General features: G+C 32.8%; 1 protein-coding gene and 1 long non-coding RNA gene across 2 annotated transcripts; one reads left to right on the forward strand and one right to left on the reverse strand.

Annotated features, from left to right (window-relative positions):
- Positions 1-1,767: 1,767 nt before the first annotated feature.
- On the reverse strand, positions 1,768-21,797 carry LOC139524404 (venom allergen 5-like). The gene is made up of 6 exons (XM_071319178.1): positions 21,404-21,797; positions 12,840-12,966; positions 8,412-8,518; positions 7,108-7,229; positions 3,880-3,938; positions 1,768-2,623 (listed from the first exon to the last, which is right to left on the reverse strand). The coding sequence occupies exons 1-5, from the start codon at positions 21,707-21,709 to the stop codon at positions 3,890-3,892; spliced, it is 711 nt and encodes a 236-aa protein (XP_071175279.1). The 5' UTR covers positions 21,710-21,797; the 3' UTR covers positions 1,768-2,623; positions 3,880-3,889.
- LOC139524403 (uncharacterized) lies at positions 13,681-15,533 on the forward strand. The gene is made up of 2 exons (XR_011664788.1): positions 13,681-14,044; positions 14,827-15,533. It is a non-coding gene; the product is annotated as an uncharacterized lncRNA (long non-coding RNA).
- Positions 21,798-23,263: the final 1,466 nt, after the last annotated feature.

Consider the following 23,263-nt stretch of genomic DNA (forward strand, 5'->3'; position numbering starts at 1 on the left):
TGCCCCTCTTCTTGTCGACTTGTTATCTTTATTACAATGAGGCTGACTTCATACAGGAACTTCTTAGGAAGAAAGATAAGAAGTTAGCAATATTCTTTAACCTCTACTTTCCGCTTTATAAATTATGTTCTCTCACTAAATAATTCAAAATTTGGTGACTATGTTGAACGCATCTATCCCACCGAACTAGAGATAAAGGATACAACAGATAAAGTTAGGTCGGCTTCATATCTTGACTTACATTTAGAAATTGACAATGAGGGTCGGTTGAAAACAAAACTTTACAACAAAAGAGATGATTTCAGCTTTCCAATTGTGAACTTTCCATTTCTAAGTAGCAATATCCCAGAAGCACCTGCATACGGGATATACATCTCCCAATTGATACGATATTCCCGTGCTTGTATTTCCTATCATGATTTTCTTGAAAGAGGGTTGCTGCTTACAAGGAAGATATAAAACCAAGAGTTCCAAATAGTAAAGTTGAAATCATCCCTGCGTAAATTTTACGGACGCCATCACAAGTTGGTTGACCGTTATGGAATAACCGTTTCACAGATGATTATCGGATCTGTTCCTTACGTCGTAACTACAACCCCCTTCTCTTTCATGAATGTGACCTACCGAATAAAGACTATTTACCGGATTTGTTATAACATGAGCAACACCACGGGTGCCCCATGTTGAGTAGGATCTGCTTACACTTCCGGAGCACCTGAGATCACCCCTAGTTTTGGGTGGGGTTCGTGTTGCTTATTTTAAGTTTTCTATGTTGTGTCATGTGTACTATTGTTTGTCTGTTTGTATTTTGTATTTCTAGCCAAAGCATTGTCAGTTTATTTTCGATTTATGAGTTTGACTGTCCCTCTGGTATCTTTCGTACCTCTTTTTTCTAATATTATCATACATTTTTCATTTCGAAAAACGATAGTCAGCCCTTCGGTGTTGACATGCATATCAATTATGTGGTCATTGTTATACATTTTCAGTTTACAAAAGTATGAATTTTTCGAAATATAAGGATTTTCTTATCCCTGGCATAGATTCTCTGATTCGTATTTGGCACAACTTTTGGGAATTTTGGGTCCTAAATGCTCCTCACCTTTGTATTTTTTTGGCTTTATTACGATCTGAGCGCCACTGATGAGTCTTGTGTAGACGAAACGTGCGATTTTAAATCATCAATGGTCATTAATCGATTTAACTGAAACAAATCTGGTAACAAACTAAAACCGAGGGAAACACATCAACTATAAGAGGAAATCAAAAGAACAACAGAAACGATGAACTTCCGCGTATAAAATCAAACGCCAACATACACGAAACTTGGTGTTCATTAAAGTGTTGAAGGTCGTACTTTGACACAAAATTGCTTAATTTCACAAATGTGACTCGGGTGGAGAATTGCCTCATTGGCTTCAACATAGAGATAACTTTTGTGGTCTTACGACTTATATGTATAACGCAAATCAAACTCTAAGAGTAACAGCAACGTGATGAAAGAAAATGAAAAAAATCTACGAAACTAAAGAAAGTGAACTAAATTGAAGCATAGAAAAAAGAAAGAAGAAAAAACACACATAAAAACATGTGGGTACAGCATGTTGTTCCATCATGTACAATTTTGTTGCTTGTATAAAGTAAAATATGCAGAGCCAGTCTTATTCGATGATTCGTGTATGAATTAAGATCGTGTAACAACTCTTGGATCTCAACAACAATGTCTTTCTAGACCCTTACATAGGACAAAAGTATACCCCAAAACAATAACTTTCAATTGATTTTAATTATGAAATAAGTACAGATAGAAGTTAGACATATTTTTGCATATAAATTTAACATATTTGACTTAAATATAAATACTAAGAATATAAATCTACATATAAAATTCAAGCGATATGTTCTATAAAGAGTATATCGTTCACCTCATGCATAACCATATTATTTACTTAATTTGTATATCCTTCCATCAGCAAAAATCTCCCACATCAGACCGCCGGCACGAGAAATCAAATCATTTCTTCAAGAAAAAAAGCGAAAAAAAAAGCGAAAGTTACCTCAAGGGGAGAAGCATAAAAAAAGAGGCAACAGATATCAAAAGGTGAGAATTAGTAAACTTTGTCAAATTTAGTAAATGATTTTTTTGTTATATAAATAATATATTTTTGTTACGAAATGCCGTATTTATTAAGTACTTTTTATTTGAGGTCATAAACCAAAAACATAATGTCTTACACAAATATGATGGATACATTGTATCGGGTCATGTGGTATTTAAAAGCAATCGGATTACGGAGCTGCATATAAAATATTTTAAAATGTCGCTTCTTTGCTTTTTGATATATTGTATAAGCGGCTGGTAATATCTTGCTATTGCTGTACAATAGGTATTCATACACAAAAAAACGTTGTTTTAATTTTTGCAATGACATTGGTCAATGAATTTCATGTTCTAAATAGTTTACAATGGATGATGAACGCCAAAAGGTAAAATAAGCTCACAAGACAACCCTCGAATATCCGGTTAGAAAATTTACATGGAGAAAAGAACTATCCAAAAAGCTATATATAATATGTCAAGATGATCTGTGTTGTATTCTACAGTAATCGTCATTCAGTAAACCTGAAATAAAATAAACCAGACTTGGAAATCGAATTTATGTAAGTAATAATGCATACACAAACAAACACAAATTTAATTTCATACTTATTTACTTTATACAAACATTTATATAGACTTTCAAACAGACATACTGACATACAAACACAAAAATATGCATACATACATATGCAATTGGTCGTCATATACGCTGACTGTGTTTTGTTGAATTGATGAAAGTCATCAAACTGTGTTTGCGGTGTTTATTTACTACAATAATATATAACTTTTAGAAATTAAAACTCATTGTCAAACTCGTGGAATTGACAACGATGTTCGGTTGTAGACAAAAACCTATCGATTGAAAGAATAATTTTAATTGTCAAATTGTGAACTTTCCATTTCTGTGTAGCAAAATACACGCCTGTATATCATGTATATATCTTGCAGTGGATGTAATATTCCAGTATGTTTTTCCTATCATAATTTGTCTGAAAGAGGTTTAATGTTTACAAAAAAAATACTGCAAATAAGATTTTCATAAAGTATAGCTGAAGTTGTTCCATAAAAAGTCTTACAAACGCCATCATGATTTGGTGTATTGTTTGGGGATATGTGTACACTGTATGTGTTCCCTTGTCGTAACTACAATTTCGTCCTCTTACCAGAATGAGACTTATCAACAGATTTGTACTTCAGTGAGATACATTATCAACACGATGGATGCCAAATGCAGAGAATGAACTGATCACTTTTATGACTTGTCTAGGTTTTTGTTGTGAATTGTGTTGATCCAACTTTAGTTTACATTGCCATGTTTTGTAATTAATGTTACCTTAAAGTTTCGTCGTTTTTATTTTTGTTCATGCTGATTGGACTTATAATTTTCGATTGTCCAGTAAGTATCTAATCTATTTTGGCAATGCATACATTTACATTTTGTAAAAAAATATAAAGTTACGACTACATGTATATTTATTCGTTTCAATTTGTTGTTGTACAGTATTACAGACACTGATACCCCAAATGCAAGGAAGTGCTACAATGTTCTTGTTACAAAATGTTCGAGATAAAAGCTTACAGCAAAAAGACTTCAGTGTGTAGATAAATGTAATATCTTTGGCTAGCTTGCTTGCTAGCTGAACCGTGAACTCATTATTAGGTATAGTATACTATACCATCCTTTCTAAAGAAACTAGTTCTATAGACAGATAGATTGTGTATCTGTCAGACTAGTCTACTCTTAAAGGAAGGAAGTAAAAACTATCACAACTACTTACCTCACTTCATTCAAACTTCATAAGGCTTTTGATAAACGTTATTGAGTTTCATGTTACCACTAGATAAAAGAAACAAATAACACTTATTGGTTTTAATGTGGACTATAATTTTACAATAAATAAATCGGGTTGATGGTGTCATGGTCTCATAAACGTCTAGAGCGCGGGAAGTTGTGGTTTTAATCTTTACTAAAATATGTTTTGTGTTTGTTGTTTTTAAAGAAAACACGCAGACTCTATTAATAAAAGCAAATAAGCTATCTTCTTATAACGTTTTATATCGAATAGCTATATTGCATGATGAACAATCAATATATATTGCAACAGGTCGTTTTTCATAAATAGCTAAACCAAAGCAGAGATATTCCCTATAAAATTCGTCCTAGTTGAGCGAATCCTTTTTTATTGCGCCATGAGGCATATGTGTATACAAATATGTTACAATATGAAATAATTTGGTAAACATGGTAAACATGTATATAAATCATCCGTCAGTCTCCTTTTTCGCGTTTTAACAGACACGGTTTGTGATACTTTGTAGGCCATTTTTGTCGAGCCTTCGACTTTTGTCGAAAATGCAAGACTTAGCAATTCTACATTCCGTCGTCGTCGTCCACAAGTATTCACTCTGTGGTTAAAGTTTCTGAATTTTAATAACTTCCTAGATTTATACCAAACTTAGACAGAAGCTTGTTTATAAACATAAGATAGTATCCAGAAGCAAATTTTGTAAAAAATCATACAGTATAGATCTGCAGTTAACGTTTTAAAAACATTTATTAGATTCATAAACTATCCTGGATTTTTACCAAACTTGGAAAGAAGCTTCTTGCAATCAAAAGATAGTATCGAGAGGAATATTCTTATTAATTTTTCCCTCATTTTTGTTGAACCTGCGATTAACAGCAAATGTAGGCGAGACACTGGGTTCCGCTGAACCCTTTCGAATTTTTGGTTGAACAGGAACATTGTATAACTTATTTTTCACACAAACAGAGAACAATGGAGCGTTTATTCTAGAAAAAGAAGACATGGTGAATAAATTGGCTAAAGTCACATCAGTGTATTCGGGCAAATAAATTAAAACTGACATGATATTTCCTCACCACTTGGCTGTATGTTACATGTAGTAGCACTGACCATAGATGTAATCTATGCACTGACTGAGTAGTATACACAATATAAATATATTTTATTTCGTTTGAAATTGGGTTTGTCCCGTTTGCTATTTGTAATAATTATCTATAGATGGGAACTAGTATAATTAGTTCAGGATATTGGTTCTGCAACAGTATGTACTATTCATGAAGTTTGATGTTAGGTGCATAAGACACGAGGGAAGTTTTTGCGGTTTTTTCGGGTGGGGTTTAATGGTATTATATAAAGTTTGGCATTTAAATGTTTGTGATTTTACTTTTTAGTATCGAGGTTGCTCGCAGTTGCGTCGAATTGAAGTTGGTCACATTGGTATATTTATAGATGCTGCTATGTTTATTGTACGTACAGGCGTTGCAGGTATTACAAATCTAATCTTCAATCAATACTAATTCTATCTTGTTTTGGGGAAATATTTTTAGAAATTCAAATGTGACGTCACTTTGTGTGTTTTTTAGAATTTCAAATGTGACGTCATTTTGTGCGTTGAGGCTTTGGCTAACTCGGCTGTGTATTTTTATGTGCTGGTTTACGTTGTTTTATGTAATGTATCCGTTCACCACTTCGGTTTTATCATGTATATCTATTACATAGTCATTTTATAAAATTTACTGTTTGCAAAAGTATGAATTATTCTAAATAATAAGCCTTAAAATGTTTTCCTGTTTATCCCAGGCAGAAAACCCTATCCGTAAAGGGCACAACTTTTTGGAACTTTTGGTCCTCAGTGCTCTTCAACTTTTTACTTGTTTTTGCCTTCGAATGTTTTTCATCTGAGCGTCACTGGTTAGTCTTGTGTGGACGAGGCGCACGTCTGGCGTATTAAATTTTAAACCTAGTACCTTTTGTTAGCTATTGTTCGTGTGTTTCTGTGTCTTATATGTTCTCCCATTTATTTGTATTGTTGTCCTGTCATGTAATGTTGTCATTTTAATGTTATATTTAACATTGCCATAAAAGCAGGAGGTTTGACATGCCACAAAACCAGGTTCAACCCACCATTTGTTTTCTTAAATGTCCTGTACCAAGTCAGGAAAATGGCCATTATTATTTTATGGTTCGTTTCTGTGTGTATTACATTTTAATGTTGTGTTTCTGTTGTGTCGTTGTTCTCTTTTTATATTTGATGCGTTTCCCTCAGTTTTAGTTTGTAGCCCGGATTTGTTTTTTTCTCATTCGATTTATGAGTTTCAAACAGCGGTATACTACTGTTGCCTTTATTTAGCCGAGGAAAAAGAAACGATGCGAAAGAGGAACAATGTTATATGACATGTATTTATATGTTGTTTGAATCGAAGAAATCTGTACAATATAGTAAAATAAAATATTGTATCACAAGAGAAAATAATATGTTACTGCGAGCAACTAATCCTATATCTGTGTTTGTCTTGTTTTTAACCTATTGAAGTTAGAGATTAAATACTTTAAACTTCGGACGAGCAGGGCGAGGGAGAATTTAATATATCTGATATTTTACAAATGCAGGAAATGTGTCAGGTTAAAATAATTATTACCAGTTTTAAGATTGTAGAGGCTTTTCATTTTTTGTAAACATAACATATTTTTAATTCAAAAGAGCAAGGCTATAACAAGGAGAAGGACTGGAGGAAATGTTTAGAAATTTTAAAAAATCAAGAAGATCGTCACCTTTGGCACCTTTTTGAAATGACATTTTTTTTAACGTTCTGAGAAAATTATCATTGCTTAACCACATCTCAATGATTCATTTGAAAACAAACTAACAGTTTGGTCAGTATGCAGAGGTGGACTTGTGGGGAAAAGGGGCCCGCACCACTTTATTGTGGGGAAAAAAATGATTGATTACAAGGGAATCACTGAAGCATGACTCGTTTGAATTGTTTGACTTTGTCATTTCGGGGCCTTTTATAGCTGACTATGTGGTATGGGCTTTGTTCATTGTTGAAGACCGTATGGTGACCTATAGTTGTTAATTTATGTGTCTCTTTGGTCTATTGTGGAGAGTTGTCTCATTGGCAATCATACCACATCTTTTTTTTTTTTATATTATATTGTATGGCATTGTATTTGAATAATAAAATTATTAGTACTTACGGTGGATAATAGTTACAGACGAGGTATTTTAAGTTGAACTGGTTAAAATAATCAGGCAGGTTAACATAATCGTCACACTTTACATAGGCACATCCTATCTTTGTTGATTTCGCCCATATGATCTGTGTAGGCATAAAATATAAAGAAACAGAAATTATCAATTTAGAAACCACAACATTTAAATGTTTTGTTTTTTGAAATTTTTTATTTGTAATAATAGTATGGTATTACACAGTTTTAATTAAAAAATAAAATAATATTGAGAATAATCAAATAATAACTGTATTTCAATATTAAGTGCTCCTCAGAGTACCGAGTTAAGTTTTATGACCGAGAGCCCTGGGGTTTCTTTTTTTAATTTGTTTGTTAACTAAATATGAAAGCAATAATGATACAATAAATTCCATGCGTCCAAAGCCATTCCTGGCTGAATTGATGTGAGTAAAAATGTTATAACATTGGCACACATTCTTTGTTATTTCTGGTTCCTAGCTCTTGTATCAAGCATTTAATACATTTAAACTGGATTATCTTAGGGTAGTCATAAGGGGCATAACCAGACATTTTTATGAGTTTCTTGCTTTCCGATCAGAATGAGACGATTATTGTATCCTACCCAAAAAATTCAGCTTGTTTAAAAGCCTTTTTACAAGAACGTTGAAATGTATTTCTGTTTGTATATGATGAGTTAAGCCTTTTTCAACTGATTTTTAAAGGTCGTTCGTATGTTGTACTGTTACAACACTGCCCCATGTTAGAGGGAGGCTAGGGTTGGGATCTCGTTAACATGTTTAATCCCGCCACATTCCGAGTGTGTATGTGCCTTTCCCAAGTCATGAGCCTGTAATTCAGTGGTTGTTGTCGTTTGTTTGTGTGTTACATATTTGTTTTTCGTTCATTTTTTTCTACATAAATTAGGCCGTTAGTTTTCTCGTTTGAACTGTTTGACATTGTCATTTCGGGGCCTTTTATAGCTAACTATGTGGTATAGACTTTGCTCAAGGCCGTACGGTGACCTATAGTTAATTTCAGTGTCATTTGGTCTCTTGTGGAGAGTTGTCTCACTAGCAATCATACCACATCTTCTTTTATATGGTAAAATACATGTATTGTTAAATCTTTCTCTATGAAGCATATTTTATATTCAATTGTTTATCAACTATTTTATTTTGTTGTTGTCATTTTGTACTTTCTCGTGTTGTCTTTAGTTCTACCTAGAATTTCTACAAAATATTACAAACATCTTTATTCAAAATAAAAAATCTAGAAAAAGATTCTGATTTTTTTTTATTGACAAACAATACCTGTGTGTAATGTCCACATGTTTTACCCGTCGTACAGCCATCATGATAGTTGTCATATGTCCAGTCTGTTATCTCCTCTGCCCATGTGTTAAAGCCTGGTGTCACTCCTGCAAAGTCCGTATGAAGGGAATGGTATACATGTAATAGTGTGCATACAAAGACACATTGTTAAGGATTTTGTCTTCTATATTTTATAGTTTTTGTGAATTACAAACATACGAAATTATATTGAAGTTTAGACATATAGTTGTAAACATTACACAATAAAATTGAGAATGGAAATGGGGAATATGACTTATTATATGTCAGAGAGACAATAACCAGTAAAAAGAGCTGATAACAGCCGAAGGCTCTAATGTATGTAACCACATTGCTTCAGAATCTATAGAATACGATTTGTAAGCGTTAGTACATAGCATGACAGGGAAGTCAAATGGAAAAAATAATACTGTTCAATCAAATTATCAATGGTGTTTTACTATAAACGTTACCATGTCCAAATGTATCCAATCCTCGTTACTTCAATAAAATAACAAAATACTGCATCTTATATAGACTTTGTTACTTTTATAAAAAGCGTGATTTGATATTAAATCAATCTGCATGCATTACAAAGCATGCATGTAGAACAAAATGTAATGAGATACCAACAAATCATATTCCTAGAAGTAATAGGATTGACTTTTGACATTTAGCTTTTCTAACTTTTCCCTAAGAATATCTAATTCAAAATTTAATGACAAAGTGAATTATTTGGGCCTCCTTGTTTCATAAAAATGAATGGCCAACGTATAGAGTATTATTCTATGGTAGGGATACGTCGAACTTGTTAAAAAATCACTCTGATACAAACCAAAAATTCTCTGAAACTGATATTTTCGAGATGCTTAATTCTTGATTGACAACACGTTTGTTGCGTTTTAACAAACACTTTAGCATTCCCATGGACATTAAATGTGCTCATCGTCTTTCCGAATTGTTCCTTTATTCACTTGAGGCTGACTTAAGAGTAGTAGCAACAAACAAAAGAACTATGTCAAATGGAGATGATTTGATACTATATCTGCGCTTGAATTTTTACTTGATAACATTTGTGTTCGCTTTGGAGATTCCGTATATCGTCAAGTTATTGGAATTCCAATGGGGACTAACTGTGCACCACTTATTGCGGACCTGTTTTTGTATTGTTATGAGTTACAATTTATGACTTAAATAAGCAAATACCCATCAAAACAACATTTGATACAAAAAATAAACAATACTTTCAAATATTTGGATGATATATTGGCTCTCAATAATGACGTCGACTTCAGTATGTATACTAAAGAAAGTTATCCTGTTGAACTTACTTTAAATAAAGCTAATGCTAACAATGACCACTGCCCTTTCCTCAATCTTGATATCTATATCATTAACGGGTAGCTTAATACAAAAATTTATGATAAAAGAGATGATTTTTCATTTCCTATCGTTATTTATCCATTTTAGACGGTGACGTTGCCTTGTCACCATCTTATGGTGTTTATATATCTCAACTTGTACGATTCGCTCGTGTATGTAACAACGTATTAGATTTTAGCGAGAGAAATTTATGTATTACTGAAAAATTATTACACCAGGGTTATTGATATCACAAACTAGTCAAAACATTTACTAAATTTTATTATCGGTATAAGGAAATCATTCGTAAATATAACTCAACATTAAAACATCTTATACGTTCAGGTATTTCACATGCAATCTTTTATGGTAATATTCTTTATAAAGAACAAACATGTCAGTATTTACCTCAAAAGCAAACAAAACCTTTAAACAGACTTATTAAGAAGGGATATATATATAGTTACGATACTGTTGTCAGGTCATTAAATATTGCATATTGTTGCTTTAATATTGATTCACTTATAGGGTCTTTGCATCGGATTTAAACACAGTTATTCTAAAACCAGTTATTGGCATGACACGGGTTATGTTCTCATATATTTCATGATGGTATAATACTAAACCCCTAACAGGAGGGATTGTGCCTGATATTCATATGATGAAGACATAATCTTTCAATCAGTTTAATAAAGGTCTGGAGCTGGCATGTCAGTTACTGCTAGTAGTCTGTTGTTATTTATGTATTATTGTCATTTTGTTTATTTTCTTTTGTTTCATATTCTGATATCGGACTCGGAATTCTCTTAAACTGAGTTTCACTGTGCGTATTGTTGTGCGTTTGATTTTTCTACATTGGCTAGAGGTATAGGGGGAGGGTTGAGAATCTAGATGTATAGGGGGAGAGTTGAGATTCCAAAAAAAACAAAACAGGTTTAACCCCGCCGCAATTTTGCGCCTGTTCAAGTCAGGAGCCTCTGGCCTTTGTTAGTCTTGTATTATTTTTAATTTTATTTCTTGTGTATAATTCGGAGTTTAGTATGACGTCCAATATCACTGAGCTGGTATACATATTTGTGTAGGGGCAAGCTGAAGGACACCTCCGGGTGCGGGAGTTTTTCGCTACATTGAAGACCTGTTTGTGAATAAATAAAGGCAACAGTAGTATACCGCTGTATAAACTCATAAATCCATGGACAAAAAACAAAATCGGGGTAACAAACTAAAACTGACGGAAACGCATAAATATAAGAGGAGAACAACGACACAACACTACAATGTAACTAACACACACAGAAACGGACCAAGCATCAGACAAAATCCCACGAGAATAACAAATATAACATCAAAACCAAATACATGAATTTGGGATAGACAAGTACCGTGACACGTCTTATCGCAATGTCAATTTACACTCAAAAATAAGAGAAAACAAACGAAGCAACGTTAAATTGTAACACACACAGAAACGAACTATAATATAACAATGGCCATATTCCTGACTTGGTACAGGACATTTTTAAAGGAAAAAATGGTGGGTTGAACCTGGTTTTGTGGCATGGCAAACCTCGTACTTTAATATCAATGTTAAATATAACATAGAAATGACAACATAATATTACAGGACTACAATACAAATAAATAGGAAAACGTATTAGACAAAGAAACACATGATTAATGAATAACAAAAAGCATCAGGTTTAAAATTTAATACGCCAAAAACGCGCCTCGTCCACACAAGACTCACCAGTGACGCCCAGATATAAAAGATCGAAAGCGAAAAAAAGTACAAAGTTGTTCAGCACTGAAGATCAAAAGTTGAAAAAGGTTGTGTGAAATACGGCTAAGTTTGTATGCTTGGGATAAGAACATCCTAATTATTTAGAACAATTAATGCTATTGCAAACAGTAAGTTTTATCAAATGAATATAACAGATATACATAATGTGACCTTCGGCTGTTGTCTGTTCTATGGTCGGGTTGTTATCGCTTTGACACATTCCCCATTTCCATTCGCAATTTTATTAATACATAAGTTTCTTAAGAACAAAGTAAAGAAGCTAACATTTACATTAAACTTCACCTTCCGCCATATACATGTAGATGATGTCATCTCGCTAAATTTTTTAGGGTTTGGTGAATCTGTTTAACGCATGTATTCCATCGAACATTATATTATCGACACAGCAGATGCAATTAAGTCTGCCTCATTTTTGAAAAACATCTAGAAATTGACAATAAATTCGGCTAAGAACAAAACATAACGAAAAAAGTGAATGTTTCAGCATCCGTAATTGAGAACTTTACATTTCTAGGAAAGAACGTTCCAGCAGCGCTTGCACATGAATAAATAATAATATGCATATATCTACTAATTTAAGCGATATTCCGAGGGTGGCATTTCCTATCATGATTTCATTATAAGAGTGTCGCTGCTCACAAGGAAGCTTTTAATCCATGAATTCCATGCAAGAAATTAAAAATATCCTTTCAGATAAATTTCAGACCCAAATACAGGTATGACGACCTTTATAGAATGTTCAAAGTTGACAACGAATATATGTCAATTCTCGAAACCACAATCCCGTCCGCTTTTTCCATTATGTTACCTACCGAATTACACTCACCATCAGGATGGTACATACATGAGCAACAAGATGACTGTCTCATATGGGACTCGTGTTTCTAAGTCTTCACTTTTCTATGTTGTGTTTTGTATTCTGTTGAATGTCTTTTTTGCCATGGCATTGTCAGTTTATTTTCGAATTATAAGTTTGACTGTCTCTTCGGTATGTTTCGACTTTTTTTATTTTCAAAGTATTTTAAAAAGTCGTCAATCATTGTGCCCTGCATTTATTCTCAGAACTAAATGCTCTTAAATCATAACTGTCAATATTAAGATTATCATATCTGATGTCATGGAAACCAAATCTTAGGAAGCAAATTTGAACGTTTGGTAAGTGAGAGGAAGATCAGAAGTAAACAAAGGAAAGAAAAATTCAGACTCATTCATATTTAACATTACAATGTTGATAAATAATATATTACCAGAATTTAGTGCTATATTTTCCCCTACGTTCGAATTGCCTAATGATGTCATTCTGTTTGGATTATGTCCCCAAGAACAACCCTTTGCCCATTCCTCCGCCTTGTTAGCCAACTCATTGTCCCATATCTGAAAAAAAATATACTATCTTATTAAACAGAATGATAAAACTATTAATTAATTAATTGATTGATTGATTGATCCATTAGTGTTTAAAGCCACTTTCAGAACTATTGGGCTACTACTGAAGTCACTAGGCAACTGAGTCCCCTTGAACAAAATGTTTAATGTACTTTAAAATATGTTTATTTATCTCCGTGAACTTCCAAGTAGGGTTGTTCCAATAAATATACAACGTTAACCCCCATTCTTTAATGTATTTAAATGAAATGCTTTTTCTGTTTTCTTTAAAAAAATATATATACAACAGAACCGTAAAATAAACGGAAATGTCTTTGATGTTTTACGACATCAAACGTACATGATTAAACTAACGGGAAAGAAACGGCCAAATACACAAAATACACGAGTCAAAATTGAAGTAAGAAAAATAAGTGCTTTTTGTATAAAATGTTTGGTCCTTCTAGGTAGTACAGTAATTAATAACAAAATAAAGTGGCTTAATTAATTTGAGATGTGGAACAGTTATAAAGGCGCTGTTCCTTTGCTTTTTGTGTGTTTTATGCTGTGCAAGTACTGTTTTTGTGTGTTTTATGCTGTGAAAGTACTGTTTTTGTGTCATGGATGGATACTTCTTATCCTTTTTTATTCTTTTAAACCACAGCACAAAATTGTATTGTTTTTTTTTATTTTAATAGCAAGAATATAGAATATAGGGGTAAATTCAGTAAATAAATATACGTCATCAGGGACCGCCCATTTAGGGGAGAGCTTTCTGTATAACACTGAAGTTATATGGTCTTCTGATTGGCAGATAATGTTTGTAATAAATATTTTTTAGTAGATGGATCAAAACTAGAGTTGAAAAAAAATAAAAAATAAATGCTGAATGTACTAATTTTTTTCCCTTCAGGGTTGAAAAGTAATGGGGGTCAGTATGGGAATTCAGTGCGAATCTACATTGTTTGTAAACAAGGCCATATGAATGCCCAAAAATGCCGCATGACCCTATGTTTTTATTGTTGCAAAAGATAGGGCTACATTTGTACTTTCATGAATGATATATGAAAGATTTTAATTTCTAAAGGTAAATCAGGTATAAATTTATTTCCACACATAGATTAGCATTAAAGTCAATGGGAGATTTTTTACTGAATTTACCCCTATAGGAAAATATGCACTTTTTCACTGTACTTGTCCAAGGCCACACAATAATCACAAAACTCATTTCCTGCAAATGTTCATGTAAAGGAAGGATTTTGGAACCATTTAAAGCTGTTTTTTACACAAATTTCTATCTTTTACTGCGGCTATCCAGGATGCACTCAGTGTACAGTGAGAGAAGCATGAAGTATATTTTAAAAATCAGTTTTGTGTCCAGATTGACAGAAACAATAGAAATTACACTTGGGAGTTATGATATCAATGAAAGGCATGAATATTCTCCCCATTTACATCACATTTTACACATATTTCTTCTCATAATGTATAAAATCATATGAAAAAAATGGATTACCTCCCTTTGACGGAGTTTTTTTTTTTTTAGCTGTGTTCCCCATGTTAAGTTGTAGAACAAGTGGTAAATAAGCACTTTTCTAGTATTTTAACACTCGAATAATCTGACCGCATGAAGGTATTCATTTATTTTTACATAACGCTTTGCGTTTCTTTATTTAAAGAATATACTAGACAAGTTTTCATGATTACAGGTCCTTCATCTATGAAACAAGTGTTAAAATGTTTGTAATTGGATTTTCAAGTTAAATTATTGCTTTTAAATACTCTCAATTGTTACTTCAATCTCCCAAATGTAAATTTTGGTCATACCTAATCTTATTTTTTCATATTTGGCACTTTTTTCTACTTCAGTTCTCGCTGTCTAGTTTTGGCGAAGAACCCATCCTGATGTCCGGGTAACAGGAATTTCTGCAGAGTGATTGTCAATGACATTTTGTGAAATTTACAAGTAATTAAAACACAGATTTAGTATAATGAAACATAATTGTTGTTTTATTTGGTATGAAACTGCTTAAAAAAGCCTTTGAAAAGTCTTTTTGTGGTCTTTTCATGGTATTTAACCAAACACTTCCATATAAGGAAAAAAACTAATTAAGAGTACACCAAGACTTTAGTTTCTACATGTACTTGCAATACTACTCAAAGCAAACACAGAAAACAATTCATATTTATTAAACATAGTATTTTACACCATTCTTTTAAAAACAGTCAATGCCCAACTGTATATACCAAATATACATTGGCCGCAGTATGGGCTGTAGTATAAATTTTGCTCTATCTTTACAAATTCAGCATTTTTGAAGGTGGTATTGAAACTGGAACTTGAAAATTGGATACATTACATGTTTAATACAAAAAAAGATGGAAAAGAAGTAAAGAAGTCTCTTATAGGGGTAAATTCAGTAAATAAATATACGTCATCAGGGACCGCCCATTTAGGGGAGAGCTTTCTGTATAACACTGAAGTTATATGGTCTTCTGATTGGCAGATAATGTTTGTAATAAATATTTTTTAGTAGATGGATCAAAACTAGAGTTGAAAAAAAATAAAAAATAAATGCTGAATGTACTAATTTTTTTCCCTTCAGGGTTGAAAAGTAATGGGGGTCAGTATGGGAATTCAGTGCGAATCTACATTGTTTGTAAACAAGGCCATATGAATGCCCAAAAATGCCGCATGACCCTATGTTTTTATTGTTGCAAAAGATAGGGCTACATTTGTACTTTCATGAATGATATATGAAAGATTTTAATTTCTAAAGGTAAATCAGGTATAAATTTATTTCCACACATAGATTAGCATTAAAGTCAATGGGAGATTTTTTACTGAATTTACCCCTATAGGAAAAAAATCTCAATATAATGATAGTACTTGAATACCATTATTTGTTATACAATAATTTAAACTATTCAGAATTATACTTTTTTACCTTATAAAATTAGAGCATTGTTATGATTGTATAAATCCTTCCTAGATGCATAGTGTTGTCTGTTCTAAGAGTTTAATTTGTGGTTCAATTAGGGCCATATTTTTCAATTCCTTATGATGAACCTTAAGCGAAACTTAATCAAATATTTTTACTATAATTTTGTTTATCTATTTTCAAATCTCATAAATAGAGTTACTATAATAGCATGAACTCAAAAATTATGTTTTGAATAAAGCATCGTCTCCAACTGTGACCGCGTCATCCGTCGGGCACGCGAATCCATACCAAGTAACAATGTTAAAAAATCAGGAATAGTACACAGTCGGTTAAAAATCAGACGCCTTTCCTAATATCCAAACGTTTCGAACCTTGAAGGCATAAAACTTTGCTCAGTGCTCTGAGCACAAAAATCATGCTCGAAACATGAAATCCAGCAATTTGATTGGTTGATTTTTGAGTCTGAGTACAAAAAACATGCTCGAAAGTTTTATGACCGTGAGGCCTGGAAAACATGTTGCTAGTAAGTTGAGACACATCATATCGCTCTACCAATATCTAACCGTAAAAAATATGAAGATGTCAGTCATAATGCCTCATGTTAGGGCATTTTTTTTTTGTAATGAGCAGACGATTGGAAAATTGACACCATCATGATTGTCATAGATTCTAGTTTACATTTTCTATCTGTGCTAATAGCAAGGAAAAGTTCAAGATATAGAGCAGACATTCTATTTTCGTTGGTTATTTTAATAGTGTGTTTAAGTAAAAGAGATGCAAGTACTCATTGTTATGTGGAATTTTCAGTAACATAACTTAACATCTTCAATATATTCGAAATTGAAATTCAAAATCTTTGCATGAGTTTACCGAAAAATAAAAAAAAATATTGGTGTATAAAAAAAAATGAATTGCACAGAAAAGAAGTGACTGATCATAATCGTTTGTATTTTGCAATCATTTCTGATCTGCCTCAAATAATTCAGAAATAAATGTATTCTAGTTTTGACAGATGTGTATACAAGACCTTCCCCAAGACAGAGAACATCTAGCCAAGATCTATATTAGGTGAGTATGCGGGGCTTATTTCAATACACGATTAGTTGTGGTGTTACGTCCCTTTATGAAAACGAAACGAAACTGAAAAAATATTAAAGGTTTCACCAGACGAAGAAACTGATAATGAAAGATTGAAATAAATTTATAAATATAAAAAAAGAAGATGTGGTATGATTGCCAATGAGACAACTATCCACAAAAGACCAAAATGACACAGACATTAACAACTATAGGTCACCGTACGGCCTTCAACAATGAGCAAAGCCCATACCGCATAGTCAGCTATAATAGGCCCCGATAAGACAATGTAAAACAATTCAAACGAGAAAACTAACGGCCTTATATATGTAAAAAAATGAACGAAAAACAAATATGTAACACATAAACAAACGACAACCACTGAATTACAGGCTCCTGACTTGGGACAGACACATACATAAATAATGTGGCGGGGTTAAACATGTTAGCTGGATCCCAACCCTCCTCCTAACCTGGGACAGTGGTATAACAGTACAACATAAGAAATCTTAAAACACATTTAAAGCTTCAAGTTATTGTTGGCATTTGTTTTTGAATATGACCAATGGTAGTAGTTTCTTAATGATAACGGTATTGAAGACTTGCTCATTTTGATAAGTCACTCTTCTAAATACCACCTTTTAAGATAGCCTAGTTTATACAACATTTCAGAGCTAGCGTTCATTAATATATTTGACATACATGCAGCAACTTTATGAATTGTTTTTTTTTTATCTGGAAGTCCATAATGCCATGTACAATCGTACGGTGGCAGAATGCGGCCATGAAAGAAAAAAAAATTATGTTGTTCCCTCAAGATACTATGTCGTTCCCTCAAGATAGTTATCTCGTTCCCTCAAGATAGTTATCTCGTTCCCTCAAGATAGTTATCTCGTTCCCTCAAGATCGTTATCTTGTTCCCTCAAGATACTGTGTCGTTCCCTATAGATGTTATGTTGTTCCCTCAAGATAGTTATCTCGTTCCCTCAAGATACTATGTCGTTCCCTCAAGATGTTATGTTGTTCCCTCAAGATGCTATGTCGTTCCCTCAAGATACTATGTTTTTCCCTCAAGATAGTTATCTCGTTCCCTCAAGATTTTAAAATTGTATTGATATATGATTCATTTCGTCCTTCGAAGCGGAACTGTAGACGTGGCCAGATCCCAAAAGTAGAATATTTGCATAATAATAATGATATAATAATTCTGTATTTAAAGAGAATAACTGAGAGGGGATAGGAGGGGTCCTGATCCAGAAATCCCGGGCTTTAAAACACGAAATCTCGAAATCCCGAATTTAAATAAAGTAAATCCCGACGTCCCGTAATCCGAAAAAAAGAATTCCCGGATCCGAAAGTGTCAATCCCGAAATCCCGAGCTTAAAAACACCCGATCCTGGAGTCCCAGTAAAGGTAGCACTCCACAGTTAGATGTGTAGTTTCGCATTTTGGCCCCTGAGGATTTTTCAAATATAAGAGCTAGTGTGCAATAAAATTCATTTTTGGATAGCTGAGTATTAAAATAGCCTTCGTATTGGGTTTATATGAACATCAAGATCATATAATGTATGTAATATAGGCTGTTTTCTGTATGACAGTCTGTATTTGTATGTCCATACCATACATTGGTCCGGCAATTTTTGTAATGTTTTTTTCCAACTTTTTGTCGCACGAACTTTGTGATTAGATTTTACGAAAAAGTTAGGCGAAAGACACCCATTTTTTATTTGATCATTAGGAAGATTTATGAAAACAGTGTCTAAAAAGGTATCACTCAAAGGCATTGAAATTCTAGTTTGATCCAAATTTTGGGGGGATATGTGACATTCATGTTTACCCCCTTTTTGCAATATTTTATGGTAAATAAATGCAGAATGTTGCCATGAATACACAGAAAAGGAATTATTTTTCACCCTTTTAACATTTGAAAATTAAATCTAAGGAAGATACTGATTACATACATATGCACATGTACAACACAAACAGTTAGGTTAATGTATTATAAATCCAGGAATAGGAGATGATGAAACATTTTGTGGCCCATTTTTAATTTTATTTTCTGGTAAAGGGTTATTTTCGTGCAACGTTTTCGGCCTTTTCATTTTACGTGTTTTCGTGATTTGGTGTTTTATTTCTCGTTTTCTCGTGTTTGGTTTGATGTGCGTGCTTCGTATTTCCCCTTATTTATTTTCCGTGTTTCGTGTCGGTGGTCTTAATTTCTCGTTCTTGCATTGTTCCGCATTTGATTAAAAAAATAATTGGAAGTAACTCCACGTCTTTACTCCACCGTTTCGAAGTTGGAAATAAAGAATAAATCAATATAATTGTATTGCTGTGTTGAGGGAACGAGATAACTATCTTGAGGGAACGACATAGTATCTTGAGGGAACGAGATAACTATCTTGAGGGAACAACATAGTATCTTGAGGGAACGAGATAACTATCTTGTGGGAACGACATATCATCTTGAGGGAACGACATAGTATCTTGAGGGAACAACATAACATCTTGAGGAAACGACATAGTATCTTGAGGGAACGAGATAATTATCTTGAGGGAACGAGATAACTATCTTGAGGGAACGACATAGTATCTTGAGGGAACGAGATAACTATCTTGAGGGAACGACATAGTATCTTGAGGGAACGACATAACTATCTTGTGGGAACGACATAGCATCTTGAGGGAACGACATAGTATCTTGAGGGAACAACATAGTTTTTTTTTCTTTCATGGCCGCATTCTGCCACCGTAGTACATTACCCTATTTTCAACGGCGAAAGAAATTTGACTACTAATTACATAATTTCTTTCAATAAATATGGCATTGCTTTAAATTATTGGATTATCTGAAAACCAAGTTTTTCGATTTGTTAGCGACTTATGAGTTTAAATATCCCTTTGGTATCTTTCGCCTTTCTTCAATTGTTGTTACAACTGTAGTCAATGCAGCAGATATACATTAAATAATTGATATGCTTTTTTTTTTATCAAATAGTATTCGTGTTCAGTTCACAGTTTGTTGTAAAATGTTATAAATTGTATTTTAAAAGTAGAACTGAATTTTGCGAATAATTTCAAAGTATAGGCACGCGCTACGTGTGAATGAGAATTAATCCAAAACTCTATACATTATAATTTTCATTTATAATTTATATTACATAACCAGGGTTCATAAATTTAATAAAAGCACAAACAAAATAACATACAAGTTATATATCGGAATACATGTAGTGTTAAATAGAATAACTATTGAATTGTCAAGAGGCGAATAGAAAGAATGATAGTTGGTTCGAAGAATAAGATTTACAAATATCAAAGTACTGTGGACCTAATTGTTAGTTAATCAAAGCATTCGTGGCCATTTTGTTTTAAGTCTTATAAGTGACACTTATAACATGTCAAAAAAATTCGTATCCTGGTGTATGCTGAAATATCTTTACAAATAAGTACATATAAAAACGCACTGGTTCATGGAAGTTCAGAAGTATAGATCAGTTACTTCCTGATGTGAAAAACCGACAAAATATACCCTTCTTTTTTTAATTTTAAAGATTAATAAATCTAATGATTAAACAAGAATGTGTCCAAAGTACAAAGTTGGACTTCAACTTCGTCAAAAACTACCTTGACCAAAAACTTTAACCTGAAACTCCCACTTTTATTTTCCATGTTCAGTGGACCGTGAAATTGGGGTCAAAAGTCTAATTTGGGTTTAAAATTAGAAAGATCATATCATAACGAACGGACGCACAGACGAACGAACAGACGAACAAACAGACGGACGCACAAACCAGAAAACATAATGCCCCTCCACTATCGTAGGTGGGGCATAAAATCTTGCAATCAGGCGATTGGTTTCCATATCATATACATTATAAATTTTATTCTATATCAAACAGGGGATGGACAGTCATCGGATGTCCATACGGTTTCATTCATACCAAAATTACTAAATATAATTTTTTCTTTTTTTAAGTCACAGCAATGTGTACAAAATATTTTTGGTGAAATACTAGTACGTTTTACTTTCTTACATGTTCTTCAGAACCGGACTCCGACCGCGAAATTAAAAAAATGGCTTTAAAGTAATTAATCAAAACCTGCGACTTTTAGTCGTGTTAGGTATAATACCTTTCTACTTTATTTCTATCAAACCGCTGTTGCTGTCTTTTTCATTTTTTTCGTTTTTAGATAAATCGCATTATTGTTCACAGTCTTATTGTTTGCTAGCTGCCGGCTGGTCTACCTATGTAGGAAAAAATCTTGGATTCATAGATATATGTTCACTTTTCAAGATCGAAGACTGGCAAATGTATATACAAAAAAAAAAAAAAAAAAAATGAAATAAAAAATGAAAAAAATAAATAAAATTATTAAATAAAAATATATAAAAAAAACCTCGCCGATATGATATAACTTACCAAGTCCGGTATGGGTGGATCAGCAGGGGGTGAAACTTCATCACGAGCAGTATTGTGGAGAGATAAGATTTCATCTATTGAAAAATCTAATGGAGTTCCGAGAGATCTCTTGTAGTTGCTGTTAGTACGATAGTTAATAGACAATGGCTTCCCAACTAAATGCATACCACGTTCTTCTTTCGGTGATTGCTGTCTCCTATCACTTCTTCCCGTTAGTCTAGCAAGTAAACGATCATATATGTCATCTCTAGAAGCGAGGACACAGACCCAACACATGCAAGCAAAAACAAACTGATATTTAAACATTGTTTTCCGATCTCTTTACAATTAGAAAGGCGCTATATGTTTTATTAGACTCTATATAGCTAAACAGTGGCTAATATTACTTTTTAGAATAATTCGTATTTATAGTCCAACTGAATTCCCACGTGGAACGTTACCATAGTTGATATACTTCGTTGATTCAGTAAATAAAATTGAAAGCTCATTGACTTGTAACAATGTTTATAGTACTTGTTTTTTATATAAAAGTTTATAATAATACATTTAAATTTCAAAAACGGATTTACTCTATCAAATTATTTCATCAAAAATCATATTAATTTCTTATCTGGTAAACTAATGTAAGATCAAAGTTTTTATATTTCTTAAAACTGTTTATTGGACCCGTAATATTGACCTCTAAATGTCTTTTTTTTTATATGTATATGGCGTATACTCAGCATCTTCTTTCCTAGCTTCAAACGATACAAAATTATATTCTTTCAGGAATTGTTATTTTGTTATATTTCCTATTTTGCAAATTAGAAATTTCAAAATATATGTTTATAATTTGTGATAGATGCAGGATAAAGTTTTATTAAATATATAGATAAAACGGAAATGTATTTCACACATCAAATAAACAGCAACCGAAAACACAACAACATGCAAACACACAAAGTACTGTGGAAAACATATACAGGACAATACAACGTCAAGGGTCAGTACAAATTATCTTAAGTAGGTGTACATGTACCTCTCAATCTTTGAATTTTCAGCACCTTTCGTGGTTTTCTCAGCCCGCGTCAACTAGTGGTATGATGTAAGTATATCTAAGAAAAAAGAATGACTCTCAGTTTCATAATGATTCACTACAATTTTCGTTATAAAACTGTATTTTATGAGAATTTTTAATCGATTGGTTTATTGTTGGTTGATTAACGTCCAGTGGCAAATATTGCATGCATATTCAGGACGAACGAGTATCCCTGATGAGTTTTTTGTTTTATAACTTATACTCTTGTTAAAGGTTCATCATTTTATGATTCTTTGAAAATGCTCGTAGGGGAATCTATAACAGATGTTATCTTTCGTAATCTATCAAGATCTTTAGTCTCTTTCCAATTCTTTTCTAGAGATATTTCTAGACCTTTCATCACGGTCGATCATCTTTTACAGGACCTACCAAATATATTCATTGTTATTGTGCTCTCGTTCTGAACATGGATAAAGTATTTGCCATTGGGCGTTAATCAAACAACGATCAATCAATTTATCAATACATTTTTATGTATTTCATATAAATTTCACGTAAATTTTCGAAATAATAAAAAAAAAAATGAATTATGGTCAAACACTTCTATCGAGTATGTTATTATTTGATATAAACTACAATATGAAAATAAAAGATTTGGTATGATTGCAAAATAAAACCACTATCCACAAGAGACCAAATGTCATGGGAATAAACAACTATAGCTCACCGTACGGTCTTTAACGACGAGTAAAGCCTATTCTGCACAATGCATGAAATGTAACTGCTTATTTTCTAACCATTTACAGCAGATTCCACCAAGTGTGTACAGCGAAAGGTAATAT

This window comes from Mytilus edulis, chromosome 5, assembly GCF_963676685.1.
Source record: "Mytilus edulis chromosome 5, xbMytEdul2.2, whole genome shotgun sequence".
In the NCBI taxonomy this organism is placed as follows: domain Eukaryota; kingdom Metazoa; phylum Mollusca; class Bivalvia; order Mytilida; family Mytilidae; genus Mytilus; species Mytilus edulis.